The following is a 22912-nucleotide window of genomic DNA, read 5'->3' as shown; positions in this document are numbered from 1 at the left end:
ATGTGCAGTTGTGTCACACAACACAAAGCCACAGATGTCTCAAGTTTTGAGGGAGCTTGCAATTGGCATGCTGACTGCAGGAATGTCCCCCAGAGCTGTTGTCAGATAATTCTATGTTCATTTGTCTATCATAAGCCGCCTTTTGAGAATTTGGCAGTACAGTGGCTTGCGAAAGTATTCACCCCCCTTGGCATTTTTCCTATATTGTTGCCTTACAACCGGGAATTAAAATAGATTTTTTGGGGGGGTTTGTATCATTTGATTTACACAACATGCCTACCATTTTGAAGATGCAAAATATTTTTTATCGTGAAACAAACAAGAAATAAGACAAAAAAACTGAAAGCTTGAGCATGCATAACTATTCACCCCCCCAAAGTCAATACTTTGTAGAGACACCTTTTGCAGCAATTACAGCTGTGTGTCTCTTGGGGGTATGTCTCTATAAGCTTGGCACATCTAGCCACTGGGATTTTTGCCCATTCTTCAAGGCAAAACTGCTCCAGCTCCTTCAAGTTGGATGAGTTCCGTTGGTGTACAGCAATCTTTAAGTCATGCCACAGATTTTCAATTGGATTGAGGCCAAGACATTTAAATGTTTCCCTTTAAACCACTCGAGTGTTGCTTTAGCAGTATGCTTAGGGTCATTGTCCTGCTGGAAGGTGAACCTCCGTCCCAGTCTCTAATCTTTGGAAGACTGAAACAGGTTTTCCTCAAGAATTTCCCTGTATTTAGCGCCATCCATCATTCCTTCAATTCTGACCAGTTTCCCAGTCCCTGCCAATGAAAAACATCCCCACAGCATGATGCTGCCAGCACCATGCTTCACTGTGGGGATGTTGTTCTCGGGTTGATGATGAGAGGTGTTGGGTTTGTGCCAGACATAGCGTTTTCCTTGATGGCAAAAAAACTAAATTTTTGTCTCATCTGACCAGAGTACCTTCTTCAATGTGTTTAGGGAGTCTCCCACATGCCTTTTGGCAAACACCAAACATGTTTGCTTATTTTTTTCTGGCCACTCTTCCGTAAAGCCCAGCTCTGTGGAGTGTACGGCTTAAAGTGGTACAGATACTCCAATCTCCGCTGTGGCGCTTTGCAGCTCCTTCAGGGTTATCTTTGGTCTCTTTGTTTCCTCTCTGATTAATGTCCTCCTTGCCTGGTCCGTGAGTTTTGGTGGGCGGCCCTCTCTTGGCAGGTTTGTTGTGGTGCCATATTCTTACAAAATTTTTATAATGGATTTAATGGTGCTCCGTGGGATGTTCAAAATTTTGGACATTTTTTTTATAACCCAACCCTGATCTGTACTTCTCCACAACTTTGTCCCTGACCTGTTTGGAGAGCTCCGTGGTCTTCATAGTGCTGCTTGCTTGGTGGTTCCCCTTACTTAGTGGTGTTGCAGACTCTGGGGTCTTTCAGAACAGGTGTATATATACTGAGATCATGTGACACTTAAATAAAGTCCACCTGTGTGCAATCTAACTAATTATGTGACTTCTGAAGGTAATTGGTTGCACCAGATCTTTCTGCCATCGTCTCATGTTTCAACATGATAATGCATGCACACAATTCCTGGAAGCTGAAAAAAGTCCCAGTTCTTTCATGGCCTGCATACTCACCAGACATGTCACCCACACCCATTGAGCACGTTTGGGATGCTCTGGATCACCATGTACAACAGCGTGTTCCAGTTCCCGCCAATATCCAGCAACTTTGCACAGCCATCGAAGAGGAGTAGGACAGCATTCCACAATCAACAGCCTGATCAACTCCATGCAAAGAAGTGTTGCGCTGCATGAGGCAAATGATGTTCACACCAGATACTGACTGGTTTTCTGATCCATGCCCCTAACTTTTTTAAAGGTATCCGTGCATATCTGATTTCCCAGTCATGTGAAATCCATAGATTAGGGCATAATGAATTTATTTTAATTGACAGATTCCCTTACATGAACTGTAACTCACTAATATCTTGACCATGTATTATCAGTTACCAGTTTTAAAACCATGTCTATTTTTATTTCCCAAACAATTCAACAATCACTTATTTGTCTTTTCATGATTTTAAGCATATTTTAAAACACATGCTTAACACCTTACAAACACTTCGTACAAAAAATGAAAGAACAAACTTTTAAGGTAGGCAGGCCCTGTTGTTACCGCATATACCAGCAATAATGCCTTGCATTACGTGTGGGAAGAAAACACCAATTTGCTCAACTTGACATTGGGTCAACTTAACCCATTGTCATTGGCTCAACTTACCCCATGGTCATTGCCCAAAGACAAACATTTCAACAATATGAGCCCACAGAGCTACAAGGATGCACTTTCATGCTAGGTTTAGGACCTCATATTGAAGCTTATAGAGACCCCCACTGATGTATAACACATTCAATTCATTTGACTTGGAGAAAATCTGATTTTTGGATGTAACTTACCACTTTTTCCATGTGGTTTCTTTCTTCACAGACACCATGAAATTATGACCTCTTCCTAAATAATTGGTAAAATTATTAATTTTGTGTATGGTTTTCTAGAAACAAGATTGGCTCATCTTACCCCACTCTCCCCTATCGGTATTATCTTTGTGTGACTTTCCTGTCACAAGCAAAGGCAAAAAATCATTGAAGGGAAAGAAATGTTTCATTTTCTGATTCAACTATTATTATTTATTATTATGAGTAATGCAGTTTATTATTATGATCCATTTCATATGAAGCCTTTATTTCATTGTATTAATTAAGAACAAATTCTTGTTAGTTAAACCAATAGCAACAGACTTGACTCCAACAGGGAACCTCCTCTCTCCATTTCCCAAACCCTCCTCCCTATCTCCAATCCCATCTCCAGGCGTGCGAAACAGAAAACAGCCTTTGGACTTTAAAAGGCTTGAGTAAAAAGCTAATGTTTTGATCAAATTCCAGACGTTTAAAAATAGTTGCTGGGAGAAGTGGAGCCGGAGCTCAGGCAAAGTGAGGGGTATGCCAGGCAGAGCCCATAACTCTAAAATACTGGAACAGCCAGAGCCAGAGTCTCACAAATGGCAAGGGCCCCATGTTGTACTGTGACCAATGGAGGGAAACGGACAAGCACCACGTCTGTGTTTTGTCTAACTGCTGATGGATGTCTTGCCTGATATGTTCTGTTTTTGAACAGATGTGCTGGACGTCAGAGAAATGAACCCGTAGATGTTTTGTGGACTTATTCATCAAGTATATTATGTATTTTTCCATAGGTGATTTGACTACGGGTGATAATGTACATAGAGTTGGTGTGATGACGGCTCACTGCTTTGTATGTAGGAGTGTGCATGTGTTTATGTGAGCGTGTGCATGCACAGCGTTTCTGTGTCTGTGGGAAGCGGTCTCTACCCAGGAGGTTGTCATGACGAGGTGATGCTTGAAGTCAGATGGATAGAATGGTAAATGAGTAGGCGGAACGCTTCTCCAAAGTACCTTCTACTCCCATCGCTGACATGTTGTCATGCATGAAAATAGAGTCTGACTCCACCCCTCCCCCCCACACACAGTAATATATTATATCACATTCACAGAATTCTCCCACACAGGTCTGTTAGCAGTGTTAAGTGAGGTGTTTCACCACCAAATTAAATCGTGCTTGCTTTAGCTAGAGACCTAGGTGCTTCTGAACCAAACACTGTTGTCATTTTATACTATGAGTAGCCAGCATTCATTCAAAATGAAGCACAGAGATCCACCTGTAAAGGACTAAGTCTACTGGGCAGGATGGACTGAAGGACTGACACTTAGCTACACCAAACAAGGCAACAACAAAAATATCCAACACTAACTACTTCCGGTCGTAAGCTTAGCCCCTTGGCCTACGATTACAGAATACACTTGCTCTACATTTGCATGACCAGAGCAAACTAGCTAACATTCTGCATCCTGCACAGGAGCCGGGACTTCCGCTGCTAACAGAGAGAATGTGGGAGAAGGAATAGGGGAGGAGAGGGAGAGGCTGTCTCAAGAGAGGAGGTGTACAGGGTTGTTTTGCACAACTTGGCCCTGGCCACCATCACACCGCCATATATGGCAGTGTTTCTCCCCACTGGCACATCGCACCCAGTGCTGCTAGTGAGCAGAGCGGTCACATTTAGAGACAGATCGGACAGAAAATCTGCCTCCTCCAAGTCAGAGCACAGCTGGAGCTGAGCAGAAGTGCCATGGAAGACTGAATTTCCCGCACAACTGGAGACAGGAGAGAGAGAGAGAAGGAAAGAGGAAGAAGGGAAAGGGAGAGGGGACAGGGCAGAGAAAGGGAGAGGAGTCAAAAGAGAAATGAATGTGGAAACAAATACGAGCAGAGATTAAACCTGGTCCTAAGATCATGAGAAGTGGATTCATATTTTACACCACTTACAGGCAATTGCAGAAGTGTAACTTCATTTTAGCGATCTGCTGGGGTAAGAGCCTCCAAGTTCTGTGCTTTGCAATGGCTTCACTGTGATGTCGGCCCCTAGATAACACTCTACCATTAATCTTGAACAATGTACACAAACTTCAACACATCAATTCAAACAATGTGTCTCCTATCCACAGAAACATCCTAATTATCAATCAATAAAGTCATCTTCTTGTTAGCACTAACCATAACATGGCGCTACAGCAAAGAGAAGGGAAAATGGCAGTCTGCTACTAAACATTTACCCAATCAATTACCCAAATCTATTCTCAATACCCAAACAAAGCCCATTGATGATAATACTTCCTTCAGATGGCACCACCTATGCCAGCCAATGCTAAACTCAGACCATACAAAAGTACAGACCCAGAAATCAATGGTGCCATTGCCATGAATGTGGTTCCACTCAAAGTAACCCACATATATAAATAATCAAAACAAGCCGGCAACTAATAGTAACGCAGCGGTAGTTGCACTGGCAGTATGTCAGTGAATACATACAAACAGTAGATGGACTTTCTAGGGCATCTGCATGTTTCCAACAGACATTTAAAGTGCCTCACTCACAGCACCAGAGAGAAGTTTGATAGACATTGCAATGCCGTTGGGGGTACGCCAAATAAAAATGTGATTCACATAAAAAATGTATACAGGTCGTGGCCAAAAGTTTTGAGAATGACACAAATATTAATTTTCACAAAGTTTGCTGCTTCAGTGTCTTTAGATATTTTGGTCAGATATTACTATGGAATACTGAAGTATAATTACAAGCATTTCATAAGTGTCAAAGGCTTTTATTGACAATTACATGAAGTTGATGCAAAGAGTCTATATTTGCAGTCTTGACCCTTCTTTTTCAAGACCTCTGCAATCCGCCCTGGCATGCTGTCAATTAACTTCTGGGCCACATCCTGACTGATGGCAGCCCATTCTTGCATAATCAATGCTTGGAGTTTGTCAGAATTTGTGGGTTTTTGTTTGTCCACCCACCTCTTGAGGATTGACCAAAAGTTCACAATGGGACTAAGGTCTGGGGAGTTTCCTGGCCATGGACGCAAAATACCGATGTTTTGTTCCCCGAGCCACTTAGTTATCACTTTTGCCTTATGGCAAGGTGCTCCATCATGCTGGAAAAGGCATTGTTCGTCACCAAACTGTTCCTGGATGGTTGGGAGAAGTTGCTCTCAGAGGATGTGTTGGTACCATTCTTTATTCATGGCTGTGTTCTTAGGCAAAATTGTGAGTGAGCCCACTCCCTTGGCTGAGAAGCAACCCCACACATGAATGGTCTCAGGATGCTTTACTGTTGGCATGACACAGGACTGTTGGTAGCGCTCACCTAGTCTTCTCCGGACAAGCTTTTTTCCCAGATGCCCCAAACAATCGGAAAGGGGATTCATCAGAGAAAATCACTTTACCCCAGTCCTCAGCAGTCCAATCCCTGTACCTTTTGAAGAATATCAGTCTGTCCCTGATGTTTTTCCTGGAGAGAAGTGGTTTCTTTGCTACCTTTCTTAAGACCAGGCCATCCTCCAAAAGTCTTCACCTCACTGTGCGTGCAGATGCACTCACACCTGCCTGCTGCCATTCCTGAGCAAGCTCTGTACTGGTGGTGCCCCGATCCCGCAACTGATTCAACTTTAGGAGACGGTCCTGACGCTTGCTGGACTTTCATGGGTGCCCTGAAGCCTACAGGAAACGTATGATCTCTGTAATTGCAAACAAAGGTTTCTGTACCAAATATTAAGTTCTGCTTTTCTGATGTATCAAATACTTATGTCATGCAATAAAATGCAAATTAATTACTTAAAAATCATACAATGTGATTTTCAGGATTTTTGTTTTAGATTCCGTCTCTCACAGTTGAAGTGTACCTACGATAAAAAGTAGGAAAACCTGCAAAATCGGCAGTGTATCAAATACTTGTTCTCCCCACTGTATATATACATTTTTTGTTAAAAAAAAATGTCTTCTTCACATTTTCAAACAGCCCATTTATATTTTCCAACGGGGCTATACATTTGGCTGAGGTTTTTATCCTCGCCTGAGTAGTGTCGTTTCACTGCCAAAAATAAAATTAAACCATCTAGTGTTCATATAACAACACAATGTCAAATACAGGTAGCCTAGTCAAATAATTAACATCCAATCACATTAACCGTTACTCTCTCGCGGGAATTCCCCTACGTATGTAGCCAAACGTAGCTGCTGCTCATGTTGGTATCTGTACTGATGGAGCAAAAGCCATGACAGGGAGACATAGTGGTGTGGTAACACGCGTGCAAGCAGTTGCTCCCGACGCCACTTGGGTACACTGCAGCTTCCACCGAGAGGCTCTTGCTGCCAACGGAATGCCTGACAGCTTGAAAGACGTTTTGGACACTACAGTGAAAGTGGTTAACTTTGTTAAAGCAAGGCCCCTGAACTCTCGTGTATTTTCTGCACTATGCAATGATTTGGGCAGCGACCATGTAACGCTTTTACAACATACAGGAGTGCGCTGATTACCAATAGGCAAAGTATTGACATGTTTTTTGTAATTGAGAGACGAGCTTAAAGTTCTCTTTACTGACCATCAATTTCACTTGTCTGACTGCTTGCATGATGACGAGTTTCTCACAAGACTGGCCTATCTGGGTGATTTATTTCTCTCGCCTGAATGATCTGAATCTAGGATTACAGGGACTCTCAGCAACTATATTCAATGTGTGGGACAAAATTGAGTCTATGATTAAGAAGTTGGAGCTCTTCTCTGACTGTATTAACAAGGACAATACACAGGTCTTTCCATCATTGTATGATTCTTTTGTGTGCAAATGAACTCAAGCTTACGGACAATGTCAAATATGATACAGCGAAGCACCTGAGTGAGTTGGGTGCACAATTACCAAGGTACTTTCCCGAAACAGATGACACAAACAAGTGGATTCGTTATCCCTTTCATGCCCTGCCTCCAGTCCACTTACTGATATCTGAACAAGAGAGCCTCATCGAAATTGCAACTAGCGGTTCTGTGAAAATTGAATTTAAATCAGAAGCCACTGCCGGATTTCTGGATTGGGCTGCGCTCAGAGTATCCTGCCTTGGCAAATTGTGCTGTTAAGACACTGATGCCCTTTGCAACCACGTACCTATGTGAGAGTGGATTCTCGGCCCTCACTAGCATGAAAGCTAAATACAAGCACAGACTGTGTGTGGAAAAAGATTTAACACAGACTCTCTCCAATACAACCCAACATTGCAGAGTTATGTGCATCCTTTCAAGCACACCCTTCTCATTAACCCGTGGTGAGTTATTCACAATTTGATGGACAAATAAGGTTTAAATGTAAGATGGTTAAAATAAAGAGCAAATTGATTGATTATTATTTGTGCCCTAGTCCTCTTAGAGCTCTTTGTCACTTCCCACGAGCCGGGTTGTGACAAAAACTCACTCTTATTCTTATGTTTAATAAATGTATTTTATAGTGTGTGTGTGGCAGGCTTACAATGATGGCAAAAAACAACATTTGAGAGTGCGCTGACCCTGGTGCTAGATGGGGTATGCAGCTGGATGTTGAATGTTTAAAGGGGTACGGGACTATAAAGAGTTTGTGAACCACTGGACTAGTGTAACCAATGCACTTTGACACATTTAATTGAGAGTTCAGCTTGATGTCAATCGTTTTTTAGTCTCTCTCTCCAGACTCTGAGTGCTCCGCATGCTTCACAGCGACAGTGAGAAGAGACTAATCGTTTATATAATTCCATCATTTGCAAGTTGTCACTCACAGTGGAAGCTTGAAATTGAAGCTGTGTCGAGTCTGGCTGTCACATTTGAGACGTGAGAATTGAAAAAAAAAATTCTGTCATACCAGGACAATTCCACGATAATGGAATTGCGCTGAGACTCAGATTTTTCACTTAAAAAGTATGCCAAACAAAAAACATTGATTTAAAAGTTTAAGAAACCATACAACTATATGCACATGGACATTTTTTTAAAAAAACGTACACTGAACATTTTATAAAAACATTTACTGGAAGAACTGTGCAGATGCAAATTTTGGCAACATAATTCAAAATCTCCCTCATTGTTTTGGGAAAAGGTGGCCACAAACTATCTGCTCTGAATGAAGATTCAACTATGTCTGCAGAAAGAATGGGGTGTCAGGTATGACATGACAAATTTACTTTGATCAAATCTCTTTTGGGTATTAAACTACACTAAGTGAAGTGGATTTACACCCAGTAACGGAATTGCAAGAAAAACAAGACCAACGGAAAAACAAGACCACATTTTGTTGGACCAGACCAAATCTGAACCAATTATACACGTCTATGTTTCACAAGTTTGGACAAAGTACAGCACAGAACAGTAGAGTTCAGTACAGCAGAGTATAGTTCAGTACAGTACATTATAGTGTACTCAACTCGTGTACGCTGTCCAAACTTGTAGCCAATTCAATAGCCGAAATTACATTACTAATTTTTGGGAAATTCTGTTACTGATTTGATAACATAATTACGTTTTTTTTTATTAATCACTTAATAATTCAAACAAAATCGATATTAAAAACACTAATTGATAGGTCTACCTTCACTTGTTACTTCTGTGAACTTGTATTATCCTCCCTCCCCATGACAGAGATATTTGAAAATATCTTAAAAGGTATGTGGGTTTTTTGCTAAAGTAATTCTCAAGGAACAAGGCAATGTTTCTTTAAAAAACGAACAGAAGGCAGAATAATTTATCCGAAACTAAATATGTGTTGCTATTAGTTGGCAGGGGTCTTCACTTCAACATGATTGTGTTTTGATGTATTATTAATACCTTTCAAGACTTTCTGGATGTTTTCCAAGACCCCTTTCCCATCTGTTGGACCTGAAATCAAAGCCTTTGCTTAATCCTAATTTTTAGGATGGAAAATGCTTGAAAAGTGTATATATACTTTAATAAAATATATATTTTGACTCAGCTTTCATTTGACATTTTCCTACAAACTTCACATGTTGGTGCTCAGGTGTCCTTTTACATGGAAATGACCATCAGCTGTCTATTCTGGTTCAATGGTTATCTAACAATTATGTATACAGTGGGCATCATACGTTTTCACCCCCCATGGATTTGTTCACATTTTGTTGCATTACAAATTAAATTTAAATAGATCTAATTGTGATTTTTTTTGTCATTGAGCTACACAAAATCCTCCATAATGTCAAAGTGAAAAGAACATTTTACAAAGGTTTACAAATGAATACAAATTAAATAACTAAAATATAGTTGTTGCATAAGCCTAAATTAGTTCAGGAGTAAAATGTGGCTTAACAAATCGCAAAATAATGGACTCACTTTGAAATAGAGATTTGACATGACTTATTTAATGACTACCACTTCCGTTAGTCAAGTACTGAGTTTGAAGCACAAATTCAACTACAAAGACCAGGGAGCTTTTTCGAAAGCCTCAAAGAAAAGCAGTGATTAGTAGATGGGTAACAATAACAAGTCAGACATTGAATATATCTTTAAGCATGGTAAAGTTTAAATGATGTATTAAACCACCAAGACAACAAAGATACAGTGGTCCTTCTGAACTGAACTGCAGGAAAGGAAGGAAACTGCTGAGGGATGTCACTATGAGGCCAATGGTGATTTTAAAACGGCTAGAGTTAATTGACTGTGATGGGAGAAAACTGAGGATGGATCAAGAACATTGCAGTTACTCCACAATAACGACCTAAATGACAGTGAAAAGAACAATATACAGTACCAGTCAAAAGTTACTATTTTCTACATTGCAGAGTAATAGTGAAGACATCAAAACGATTAAATAACACATATGGAATCATGTAGTAACCAAAAAAAGTGTTAAACAAATCAAAATAGATTTTAGATTCTTCAAAGTAGCCACCCTTTGTCTTGAAGAGAGCTTTGCACACTCTTGACATTCTCTCAACCAGCTTCATTAGGAATGCTTTTCCAACAGTCTTGAAGGAGTTCCCACATATGCTGAGCACTTGTTGGCTGCTTTTCCTTCACTCTGTGGTCCAACTCATCCAAAACCATCTCAGTTGGGTTGAGGTTGGGTGATTGTGGAGGCAAGGGCATCTGATGCAGCACTCCATCACCCTCCTTGGTCAAATATCCCTTACACAGCCTGGAGGTGTGTTTTGGGTCATTGTCCTGTTGAAAAACAAATGATAGTCCCACTAAGTACAAACCAGATGGGATGGTGAATGCTGTGGTAGCCATGCTGGTTAAGTGTGCCTTGAATTCTAAATAAATCACAGACAGAGTCACAAGCAAAGCACCCCCCCACGCCATCACACCACCTCCTCCATGCTTTACGGTGGGAACCACACATGCGGAGATCATCCATTCATACACTCCTTGTCTCACTAAGATACAGCATTTGGAACCAAAATCTCACATTTGGACTCATCAGACCAAAGGACAGATTTCCACCGGTCTCATGTCCATTGCTCGTGTTTCTTGGCACAAGCAAGTCTCTTCTTATTCCTATATGTCCTATAGAAGTGGTTTCTCTGCAGCTGTCGTCAAGGCAAAGAGTGGCTACTTTGAAGAATCTCAAATATATTTTGATTTGTTTAACACTTTTTTGGTTACTACATGATTCCATATGTGTTATTTCATAGTTGATGTCCTCACTATTATACTATAATTTGGAAAATAGTCAAAATAAAGAAAAACCCTGGAATGAGTAGGTGTGTCCAAACTTTTGACTGGTACTGTAAATATATACACATACATACAGTACATATATTCCCAAAACATGCATAATCTATGCAACAAGGCACTAAAGTTATACTGCAAGAAAACACAGCGAAGGATTACAACGCTTTGCCTTTAGGCCAAAAAGTATGTTTGGGGAAAATCCAACAACACATCATTGAGTATTTGCCTCCTTATTTTCAAGCATGGTGGTGGCTGCATCATGGTATGGGTATGCTTGATGTCGGCAAAGACTGGGGAGTTTTTCAGGATAAAAAGAAACGTAATGGACCTAAGCACAGGCAAAATCCTAGAGGAAAACCTGCTTCAGTCTGCTTTACACCAGACACAGGGAGAGGAATTCACCTTTCAGCAGGACATTATCCTACAACACAAGGCCAAATCTACACCGGAGTTGCTTACCAAGAAGACAGTGAATGATCCTGAGTGGCCAAGTTATAGTTTTGACTGAAGTCTGCTTGAAAATCTATGGGAAGAGTTAAAAATTGCTTTCTAGCCATGACCCCCAGCAACTTGACAGCACTTGAAGAATAAGGTACAAATATTGTGCTATACAGGTGTGTTAAGAGACTTACCCAAAAATAATCACTAGTGTAATTGCTTACAAAGGTGTTTCGAAATATGTATTCATTCAGGGGGGTGCATACTGTTGTAATCAAGGTATATTAGTGTTTCATTTTTTATATAAAAAACACATTGACAGAGTATTGTGTAGATCTTGACAAAAAAAGAGGCACTTAAATCCATTGCAATCCCACTTTGTAACACAAAATGTGAAGAAATCCAAGGTGGGTTTGTGATACCCACTGTAGGTGCATATAGAAACAAACAAATGAAACAATCGTATATATGTTCCTTTGACAACAATGAAACTCTAATATCAGAATAGAAATGAGTTACTGGTGTGAATCTCTTTGAAACTCAAATAAAACATTCATTTTGAGCCAGTGAGAGAGGAGAGGTGCAGTTAGATAAAGAGAATAGTGAAAGGGGAAAGTGCAGCAATTCAGAGGGACTTTGAGACCCATATATAGCTCCAACTATTTACTCAATGAGGTCATTTCCTTGAGGACAGTGAAAAGGCTGCAATCAAGTGTGCCTAGTTAGGCCTATCTCAAGAAATGCCCTCTCTTTCATGCTGCTAGCCCCGAGTGGCCGTTTTGGCGTTCAAGTTTCATCTTTTAATATCACGTGGTTATCAGTACAGTGGTTGATGCTGGTGACTGAAAACAGTTACCCAGTCAGCACTGATGCTCTGCCAAATAAAGGGGATCAGTGGGGCTGGGGCCTGGAGAAAAATACTGCCATCAGTGATGTTTTACTTCAAGCCTCCATGATACAGTATAACGTGTCTAAGCTGATACAGAGCACTCCTGAAATTAAAAGGGTGTGCCCTGGGATTATATTAGATAGCAGTATAGGAGAAGGAGCAACAGAATACAGGAATGTTACATTACTACAAAGTTTTGCAGGTGAAAATGACTATCAACGTAGTTGACATTGCAAAATATGCCAACTGGGCAGGATTTTTCACACTAGCCAGCAATGGACTCAGCTCATGAAATATCTCAAGTACAATTTTTATTGAAATAGTAAAAACATATAGCTAATCAAAGTTCAACATTTCATTTGAACACTATAAAACACTAAATGCATTCCATCCAATAAAGAAAAAATAACATTAATGGGTCAATTTGAAAGTGCCAGAGGGAGAAGAAAAGAAACAGCCAACACTGCAGATCAGATCCTGTTGACTGGCCTGAGTTACCCGCCCCTGAACCTGTACTGAACACACCTCACTCTCTCAGCTGCCTGTTAAAGGCACGCCATCTGATCCAGTTCACATTCTGAGATGGCAGAATGAATGCCATCTCATTCCTGAAGCTTTCCAGGAGACCTTAGTCAGTCTGCTGCAGTACCAGACAGGTCAGCAATAGTTGTCCTCCTCTACGTAGCCCAAACTAGTCTACACACACTCCTCTGATATGAGTTCCCTCCTATCCTTCCTTTTATTGGATAAATTGCACACTCCATTTAGGTGAATCACAATTCACTAGTACCCATTCAAATGCATTCCATTTAAATGCTTTGAAACACTGCATTCTTCATTCTATTACACACATTAAACACATTCAAGTCAACAGTACTTCAGTCATTCATAAGATTCACACTGCTCAGTTGTGTAGTGAAACCTTGGCGGGGTAACTGACAGATCCCAAGCTGCATTCCACTGAGTGTGGGCCTAATTTCAAGTGGTAGTCAGTCCTACACTGCATCAGATCACATCAGGGTGATAAGAAACCCCCTTTGAAGAGCAGCTTGACATTCCTGAAACACTCCAGGGACATGTTTTAGGCCTACTCTCTATTTTAGACTATTATCTCATATGTACATTGTGCAAAACAAGAAGCGTACAGGAAGAAAAACGTTTACAGGAAGTAAGGACATAAAAAAAGGCCCAGGCATTGTTCTGCTGAGGCAACAAGTGCCTTATCCAGGATAATTATATATAAGCAGCTGTTATAGGTGTTAATGGATGTCAATGACTAAATATGTGTGTGTTCATAATTTATCATTAGGCAATGTTTTTAAAGTGAACAATGGATGGTATATCAGGAAAGGTCTGAATGTGAGAGCATGTAGAAACAGGTCTGACTACATTATTGCAATGCCTGATGCTTGCCTCTGTGCCTTCTTCATAGCAGACAATAACAGAAAGCGAGAGTAGGCCAAAAATGGCTTGGGAGGATACAGCCTGTTCAGTCCTACGCACTCCTCCCACTCAACTTCAGTCTAGAACAGTCATCAAGCTTTGATATCTATCTCCTACTCATTCCCAGGAAATAAACACTTTTCAGCTGAGGATTCAGTCACTGCATATAAATTAGACCCATTATGCACTTTTAACAGATGGATTCTTAATTCAACTGGTACTGAAGAAGTTGAACTCTGGTTCAGAAACTGCTTGACATTTTTTAATAGTGTCTGAGGGAGCTTCACCAGGAAACACTTCAAATCCTGAATGTGTAAATCATGAGTGTTTATGATCTTGGTGTGGCCATTTCAGGCTGGACCAACTATTAGGCTATCACAATAGGTTTCTGCAGAATGTTTTCAGGCCTATAAACAGATGACAGTCCTCTCGACATTCCACAGCAGTGAGTAGGCCTGTATGGGTAAACACTCCTAAAACGTTCACTTATTATTATTATTAACCCACTCCTCTCTTTGGCAGTTACTACAACGCATCAGTTTGTAGACAAGCGCGCGTGTGACATGCCGTTGGTACCCGTCTGGTGCCAAACATGACAATGTGGCGCATATCCCATACAAGTCAGTGGGCCAATCCCTTGCCAGGCGGGAGATCGTTCAGGGACTTGACCGGAAGAAACGTTTCCATAGAAGTAGGCTAACCTACAGGACTATGCACATTTTCCAATAATCTTCAAACAGATGTAATGCAGTTAGCCTACAGCTATAGCTGTGTTGTCTGCTGCATCAGATGCCCTCATATCACTAGAAAAACATATGGCTCAACTATTTTCGATCCATATACCCTTACATAGGCCTATGTTGCCTGGAATCCCGATGTTGAATTGCATGGAATTCTAAGTCAGGCAGAAATGAGCATTTCAATCAGGAACTATTAACAATATAGGCTACACATTGTCACAGGAAAGGCTACACATGATGCTGTTATAGGTGACAACTTAATGCTAAATAATAACGATGTGTTTATAATTTTTGTTACTCTAAAATATAGTGTAACAGGCCTATTCTTTCTGAAGTAAATGTTGACCTGAATCATGAAAGGCTTGGTGGTGAGGAAGTTAGCTAAACCTTGCCCAACACCGCGCAGCCAGCGAATGATAGGATTTGGCTACAATGTCGACATCGGCAACATCAAAATAGATACATATTGGTTAAATGGCGTAAGAAGTATACTGCTACAATGCATCATGTTGGTTGCTTCAAAGTGCGCGAAGGGAAAACAGAATAGGCCCTATTAATAATTAATAAAATATTAGCAGACTTACGAGTAAACTTTCCAAGTTTATCGCAGATCTTGGATCTTTGATCATGGCCTCCAGCTTTTTCAACCGGTTTTCCATCCTTCTCTCTGCACCAAGTGACATTTTTGCGATTGATAAATGCCCGTTTCTTTTACATATAAGACGAGCCTTATGAGAACTGTTTGGGTTTACATGGGGAAAAGTCTTTTTGTTCTTGGGCAATGGCCGTGGGCCTAGCAGCCTCCTTCTATAATCGCCTCGGAATTGTAGAATCCACAATGTAGAAAAAAATTATAATCCACCATAAACGGAGAAGCGCAGCACCGCAAACTTGCCAATTAGTCCGGAGATTTAGTTGAACGCAAATCAAGATAGACATTTATAGTACCATATTCCATATGACTGTTCTCTGTGATTCACACCGCGATTAAGTTAGAATTTTAAGAAGATTCAGCAACAGGGCGTTTTCTTGCCCCCCTCCCTTCTCTTTTTGGGCGCTCCGATGTGCTTTGCTTAAATAAAAAAAAATGTGTTTCCAAAACAGTCGAAAGTGTTTAAAATCCAACATTTGAAACACTCAAATTACATGGATTTTGTAATTGCATCACTGTCATAAGCAAATTGACAGAGTATGGCGTTCTCCAAAATAGCTTGAGCGATGAACAGTTTAAAAACGTTATACAATCAGCTCTTCTCCTATGCACTACAGAACTATTTCGGTATGTATCCCTGCATGACGAAAAACTAAGGGTTGTCGGAATGTCTAACTGCAGTTAGCCACTGTGGATTCCTCGTACATACTCCACTTCCAGAGCTAGATCTCTCCTCCCTCCTCTGACATCAACATGCAGACACAGCCGCCTCATTTACCCATAAGCCTTCTCTGTCTCCTCAAATCAAGCTGCTGTTCAATGTGGGAAGCTGCATCATGATGAATAATAGAGCTATGTGATGACTACTCTCCTAAAGTTTTACAAATACATTCTTCACACTCAGTAATGATTTACCTGATTGACACATTATTTCCACTTATGCCCCACCATCTCTTGATATTGTTATAACAGTAAAGTTTTTATGGCTGTGTGCAATGATCATGAAGTGTGCAACAAATATGCTACTTCCAGATGATATCATAGCTGCAAGTTAATAGATGTCTGAATATTAGTTGTTGGATTTAAATGTAACATCTGGCCTCCCAGCAGCGCCATATGACTTCTGACACCAGTGTAGCGATTTGGGGGGCTAGCCAACTGGGACTTGAACAGGCGTCCCTCAAATGACCCTGCGACTATCAATCGAACACATTGCAACAAGACATTTAAACCTCTTGACGGCTTGCAAGGTGTTGTACTAAGGTAGCTACAATTCTATGTTTAATTGGTCAGCATCACACTATTGCAGTAGACATACTGTAGGCCTACACATACTACAATTTACTGTTGCTTATGTCCGTCCATTGATGTCGATGACATTGCTCCCATTATAATCTATGTGTGGTGTTGTTTTGGTACATTGTGTTTATGCCAATGCATGTAGCTGTTCAGGCGGATGTGAAACCCCCACGGTTTGCTAAATTCAGCAATGGGAAGGGGGACCCCTGCTGGTGGGCTATTAAGGTGGGTAGCGCACAGTGAGGAAAGCGCCATAGGATGGCGCCATAGCCACAGGCTCCTACTGTACATACCTGCAGTAGAGTATCAATATGGCACTGTGGTTGCACCAGTCTTCATGCTGTGTAGGCTGGTGCAGACTTTTTGCTGATTGCCACCCCAAGTGTTCTGTGATGCACGGTGGATGCTATGACACAATGTGTCCAATACATATTTTTGTGCTTCTGCTCCACGGTGAGAGAAGGAATTCATGTGTGTGTGTGTGTGTGTGTGTGTGTGTGTGTGTGTGTGTGTGTGTGTGTGTGTGTGTGTGTGTGTGTGTGTGTGTGTGTGTGTGTGTGTGTGTGTGTGTGTGTGTGTGTGTGTGTGTGTGTGTGTGTGTGTGTGTGTSTGTGGWTAAACAGATATTGACAAAGATGAAACAAGTTGGTGTGTGCCTCTATTTATTAGTCTCCATAAGCAATTCACTGAATAAAGCAAATACTGTTACAGCACAAAATTATTATTTTCAAAGCAATCTTGGCAACAAGTTATAGTAACAACTTCATAATAAAAAGACAACAGTTATATCCATTTCTTGCAGTTTTCTTCACTTTAATTAAATAATACTATAAAATGTACACAAAGGTTGATAATTCACCACTAGATAAAACATAGAAGGGGAAGGAGGATGTTTGTTGGTGGTGTAGGAAGAAGGGTCCTTTAGCAAAATGTGAGGGTTGGGTTTATACAAGTCACAGAAAGCTGATCATCTATACATCAACACTAGCAACATAACAAAGTTGTTTTTTGTCCATTTTATTTTGTACAAAGTGGGGAGTCTTACAAGCGAGCATCATCGTCTGCACTGTAGAGTACACAAGTGAGAGTTAAGGCAGATTTTCTGTTCACGTTTGAAAAGTGACATGAGAAATGTCATGTTTTTGTTTCGTTTAGTATTTCTACTCTCTATCAAGATTTTGAATAGGAAGTTGTCATTGCATATCTTAGGCTGTTGACCTAGCCTATTTAATTCCATTAAATGGGTGCTGGATTTTCGCTTTTATTCTTTCATCTCTCCCCAATGAAATAGACAGATGAAGTTATTTCCACTTCATTCCTTTAAGTAGCATTTGCAAGACTGACGATGCTGGCACTGGAGGGGTGAATTGGCCTTTCGGTCACAATGATGAAGGCGATATTAAGGTGTGTGTGTGTGGTATTGTCGGTATGTTAGGGTGAGGAGGACTATGCGTCAGGGCCACTATGCGTCAAAGGTCTGTGGAAGTGCTTAAAAAAATCATAGTTGTGAGTATTTTCAGTTCAACTGTGTTCGCAGCAAAGAATATCTACCCTGACACCTAGTGGCAATTCTTAGCTTCACACAGTTATTTATATTTTACTGAGATGCCTCCAGTCCAACAGACAATGGCAGCAGTGGTCGGCTGAAATCAGTTGAACACACACATGCACACACAGACCCAGACACACATTTCTGCTGTCAGACAGAAGCCCGACCTGTTTCATTGTCTCAGTTTCAACTGTCTCCCACATCTGTCAAGAACCGCAGACACTACAAGTTTCCAGTTTCAAGGCTATATTTGTTGAAGTATCTCTGGTTCGCATTACATATGGTGATGAGGTCAAGTGAAAGTGAATGAAAGAATGGAAATTATTCCTCATTATCTCTGTTTCTTATTTGATCTCTAATTTTGGTTGAAATCATTGAGGATTAGTCAGTGCAAAAGTTATTTGTTTTCAAATGAACTGCTACTCTTTGAGTGTGCAGTCGGATGACTGCAAAAGGCTAGGTTGCCGAGTCTGGAAATGTATTTTTTAAAGATATATACAGTACCAGTCAAAGGTTTGGACACACCTACTCATTCAAGGTTTAAAAAAAAAAATGTATTACTATTTTCTACATTGTAGAATATAATAGTGAAGACATCAAAACTATGAAATAACACATATGGAATCATGTAGTAACCAAAAAAGTGTTAAACAAATCAAAACAATGCATTGATGACAGCTTTGCACACTCTTGGCATTCTCTCAACCAGGTTCATGGGGAATGCTTTTCCAACAGTCTTGAAGAAGTTCCCACATATGCTGAGCACTTGTTGGCTGCTTTTCCTTCACTCTGTGGTCCAATTCATCCCAAACCATCTCAATTGGGTTGAGGTCAGGTGATTGTGGAGGCCAGGTCATCTGATGCAGCACTCCATCGCTCTCCTTGGTCAAATAGCCCTTACACAGCCTGGAGGTGTGTTAGGTCATTGTCCTGTTGAAAAACAAATGATAGTCCCACTAAGCCAAAACTAAATGGGATGGCAAATCGCTGCAGAATGCTGTGGTAGCCATGCTGGTTAAGTGTGCCTTGAATTCTAAATAAATCACAGACAGTGTCACAAGCAAAGCACACCCACACTATCACACCTCCTCCTCCATGCTTCAAGGTGGGAACCACACATGCGGAGATCATCCGTTGACCTACTCTGCATCTCACAAAGATATGGCGGTTGGAACCAAAAATCTCACATTTGGACTCATCAGACCTAAGGACAGATTTACACCGGTCTCATGTCCATTGCTCGTGTTTCTTGGCCCAAGCAAGTCACTTCTTATTATTGGTCTCCTTTAGTAGTGGTTTCTTTGCAGAAATTCAACCATGAAGGTCTGATTCACACAGTCTCCTCTGAACAGTTGATGTTGAGATGTGTCTGTTACTTGAACTCTGTGAAGCATTTATTTGGGCTGAAATCTGACATGCAGTTAGCTCTAATGAACTTATCCTCTGCAGCAGAGGTAACTCTGGGTCTTCCTTTCCTGTGGTGGACCTCATGAGAGTCAGTTTCATCATAGCGCTTGATGGTTTTTGCGACTGCACTTGAAGAAACTTTCAAAGTTCTTGAAATTTTCCAGATTGACTGACCTTCTGTAATGGACTGTCATTTCTCTTTGCTTACTTGAGCTGTTCTTGCCATGATATGAACTTGGTCTTTTAACAAATAGGGCTTTCTTCTGTATACCACCCCTACATTGTCACAACACAACTGATTGGCTCAAATGCATTAAGAATGAAAGAAATTCCACAAATTAACAAGAAATACCTGTTCATTGAAATGCATTCCAGGTGACTACCTACATTTTTGATCCTTTATTTTACTAGGCAAGTCAGTTAAGAACAAATTCTTATTTACAATGACAGCCTAGGAACCGTGGGTTAACTGCCTTGTTCAGTGGCAGAATGACAGATTTTTACTTTGTCAGCTCGGGGAGTTGATCTATAAACCTTTTGTTTACTTGCCCAACGTCTAACCACTAGGCTACCTGCCGCTAATGAAGCTGGTTGAGAGAATACCAAGAGTGTGCAAAGCTGTCATCGAGGCGAAGGGCGGCTACTTTTGAAGAATCTCAAATATAAAATATATTTTGATTTGTTTAACACTTTTTGGGTTTTTGGTTACCAAATGATTCCATATGTGTTACTTCATAGTTTTGATATCTTCACTATTATTCTACAATGTAGAAAATAGTAAAAATAAAGAAAAACCCTTGAATGAGTAGGTGTGTCCAAACTTTTGACTGGTACAGTATATATATTTATTTTTAAGACTGGAAATTCAAGAAAATAATTACTGTGACACAGAATCGTAGTCTTGGCACGGGACAGGCGAAGCCTAAATGCCTGACTATCATGCGGCAGATTGTGTTGCAGTGCTTACTTTGAGTCAACAGTCTCTAATCTGAACATTGGTCTCTGGTTCCACCTGCTTGGCATACACAGACACTGGCAAACACTACTGTCATCGGGGAGGAAGTCAAGATAGAGCAGTTGGAACAATACATGGAAGGAGAGAGAATGAATCTCTAAACATCATTTTAGTTAGTGTGTGTGCATGTGCGTGTGTGAGAGAGTACATCATGGAGGGTGGTGAGTCGTTGCTGTGCGTGTGCGCGTGTCTGCAAATGCATGCATGTGTGTGTATGTTTATGTGTGTAACTCTCCCATTTTTGTAATAAAACATGCAACCCATAGCTCTGGCTGGTGTGTGGAATTACACCTCCCATCTGCGTTCAGAGGAAGAGAAAGAGGGTTCAGACCCAAAGGGAAATGGGAGAGATGGAAAAAGAAGTTGGCAAGAAGCTGGAGATTTTGGCTGGACAGATGGAGCATGAAAATCGAAAGAGCAAATTTTATGTTGACAGAAGTCTATAGGGAGAAATCTTTGTACCAAAAGACATACTTTTATCTGAACCTGACAAGCAACATGATGCTTTCTAATTTTTCTGTGCAACTGACAAACTTAGAGCCTTTTTGACACCCTCATGTGGTACACTACCCACCAATTTGGCAACATGTACTGTAAGTGCAACTCATTTTGGGTAATAATACATAAGGTTCGTCATTATGTCCCTCAATAGACTCTCAGTCCTTTCAGATCACCGAGCACCAACTAGTGTGTGTGGGGGGTCTGTTTGTGTCTACCGGCAATATAAACTAGAATGAAGCAAAATATACACTGCCAAAATGTTATAATGCAGACAGATTAACACTTGCAAATGACAACATTTTGAACAGGGTGAAGGACAGGGAAGTGAGATGATTCCCCATATCATAATGTAAATATGACAAAATCTTTCACTCATTAAAGAATTGACTAATTTGTTTCAGTAGTTTGACTTTACAAATAGTTCTACAGTACGTTTGGACCAGTGTTTCCAGAGAATTATCTATGACTGACAAGCAAATTTGATTTAAGAGAGCCAGCTTCCCTTGTCAATGATAAATCCTAGTGCAACATTACGACCCTGAGCACTAGTGACGAAACAATGCTAATGGCTGTGGTCTCAACTCTCGATTCACGCAATCCCTTTGTGGTGTGATAAGCAGCAGTCATATTTTTGCTTCCATGATGAAAGTCACATCCTTACCATAACCTTACTGTACACATCAGAGATGTGGCTGTAGATATATCATTATCATCAATATCATTGCGGTGTTAAAAATGTAAATACAGCCGTGATGATTACAATTAGAATTACACATCTGATTTTGTCTGACCAGGGGCTTGCAGAGAAGCAAAATAGCCTCCACGTTGGCAGAGATTGCACATTGTCCACAGTTACCCACCATCGTTTGCTGGTGAGGTCTCTACCCTGTTGTCCACAAATCAGTGAATGAGGATAAACTTGAAAAATCTTGTCTTTTATGACCATGAAACCCACTGAAGATGAGCAGTTCAATAGTGCCAAGGTCTCCTTTTATTGTGGAGATATCCCCACTGCTCCACAAGAGAAAGGTTCTGTGACGCAAAGGGGCCCCTGGTATCTCCAGGAATAGAGTGTGCTACAGTCAGAACACAAGGATTTAACCGCTCCTCTTTTTTCTTGTTATTATTCCTCAACCTGTGAGGCTCAGAAAATGTCTCCCTCTGATTGTTACCTTCCATTATGAGATGTCTCTTTTTGGTTTCCAGTTCAAAACAAATGTCCTGTCACCCTCAATGGTGGGATGGGGGTTGGAGGTTAGCATTTTGTGCTGGTTGTGATCATGCAAAAGTGGGTGGGGATGACTTTAGCCTGAATTTCTTGCCACATAAAAATGCTACACCTTTCACTTTGGAACAGATTGGCTAAAAATGCTACCTTAGGCCTCTTCCAGCGAACACAAAACTGCTGGTAAATCTATTGGCTTAGCATTGTGGCTTATCAGTCTGACAGCAGAGATCTGACAGAGCATTTGCTTTGGAAGGAAGGGAGAGAGGGGCAGTGTGGGCTAAAGGAATGTGTCTCAAGAGAAAATAACACGTCTGGTCTGGGTTAAAGGTGAATGCCTCCAAGTCCCACTTCCACTGGTCCAGGGGTTATTGTGGTCGGCCTGTGCCGAGTTGTTAAGATTAGGGTGACAAGGCTAGAATTTTGAGTGCTAGTTGGCTGGGAGAGACGTTCATGGAGTGGAGGAGCGACGGGCGGATAGTGGAAGGCTAGTGTTGTCAAGAGCTTCAACAGCATACCTCATTCTGTAGGGGAGTTACTGCCATCTGTCTGAGCTGAAATATGAAAGGAGAAAGAGGATCCAGAATTAGACATGTTAGATCAGACAAAGGGAATCCCCATTCTACAGGTCTATTTTTCTACCAGACATCTCT

General features: G+C 40.9%; 2 protein-coding genes across 10 annotated transcripts in view; both read right to left on the bottom strand.

The window, feature by feature from the left end:
- Positions 1–15604, bottom strand: part of rock2a (rho-associated, coiled-coil containing protein kinase 2a) — a 47321-nt gene extending 31717 nt beyond the window's left edge. For all 3 annotated transcript variants that reach the window (XM_023994291.2, XM_023994293.2, XM_023994294.2), the window contains exon 1: positions 15196–15604. In XM_023994291.2, the coding sequence (XP_023850059.1) occupies positions 15196–15294 (99 nt within the window). In that variant the 5' untranslated portion in view covers positions 15295–15604. The remainder of the gene's footprint in view (positions 1–15195) is intronic.
- A 1603-nt stretch (positions 15605–17207) lies between these two features.
- Positions 17208–22912, bottom strand: part of LOC111968597 (sine oculis-binding protein homolog A) — a 39977-nt gene continuing 34272 nt past the window's right edge. For all 7 annotated transcript variants that reach the window (XM_023994284.2, XM_023994285.2, XM_023994282.2 and 4 more), the window contains one exon: positions 17208–22813. Coding sequence is in view for 1 of the 7 variants with exons in the window: in XM_023994288.2 (XP_023850056.1) it covers positions 22779–22813 (35 nt within the window). In the remaining 6 variants the exon portion in view is untranslated. The remainder of the gene's footprint in view (positions 22814–22912) is intronic.

Source organism: Salvelinus sp. IW2-2015, linkage group LG9, assembly GCF_002910315.2.
Source record: "Salvelinus sp. IW2-2015 linkage group LG9, ASM291031v2, whole genome shotgun sequence".
Lineage (NCBI taxonomy): Eukaryota > Metazoa > Chordata > Actinopteri > Salmoniformes > Salmonidae > Salvelinus > Salvelinus sp. IW2-2015.
The sequence above is the reverse complement of the archived record's forward strand: the minus strand, read 5'-3'. Positions and strand labels throughout refer to the sequence as shown.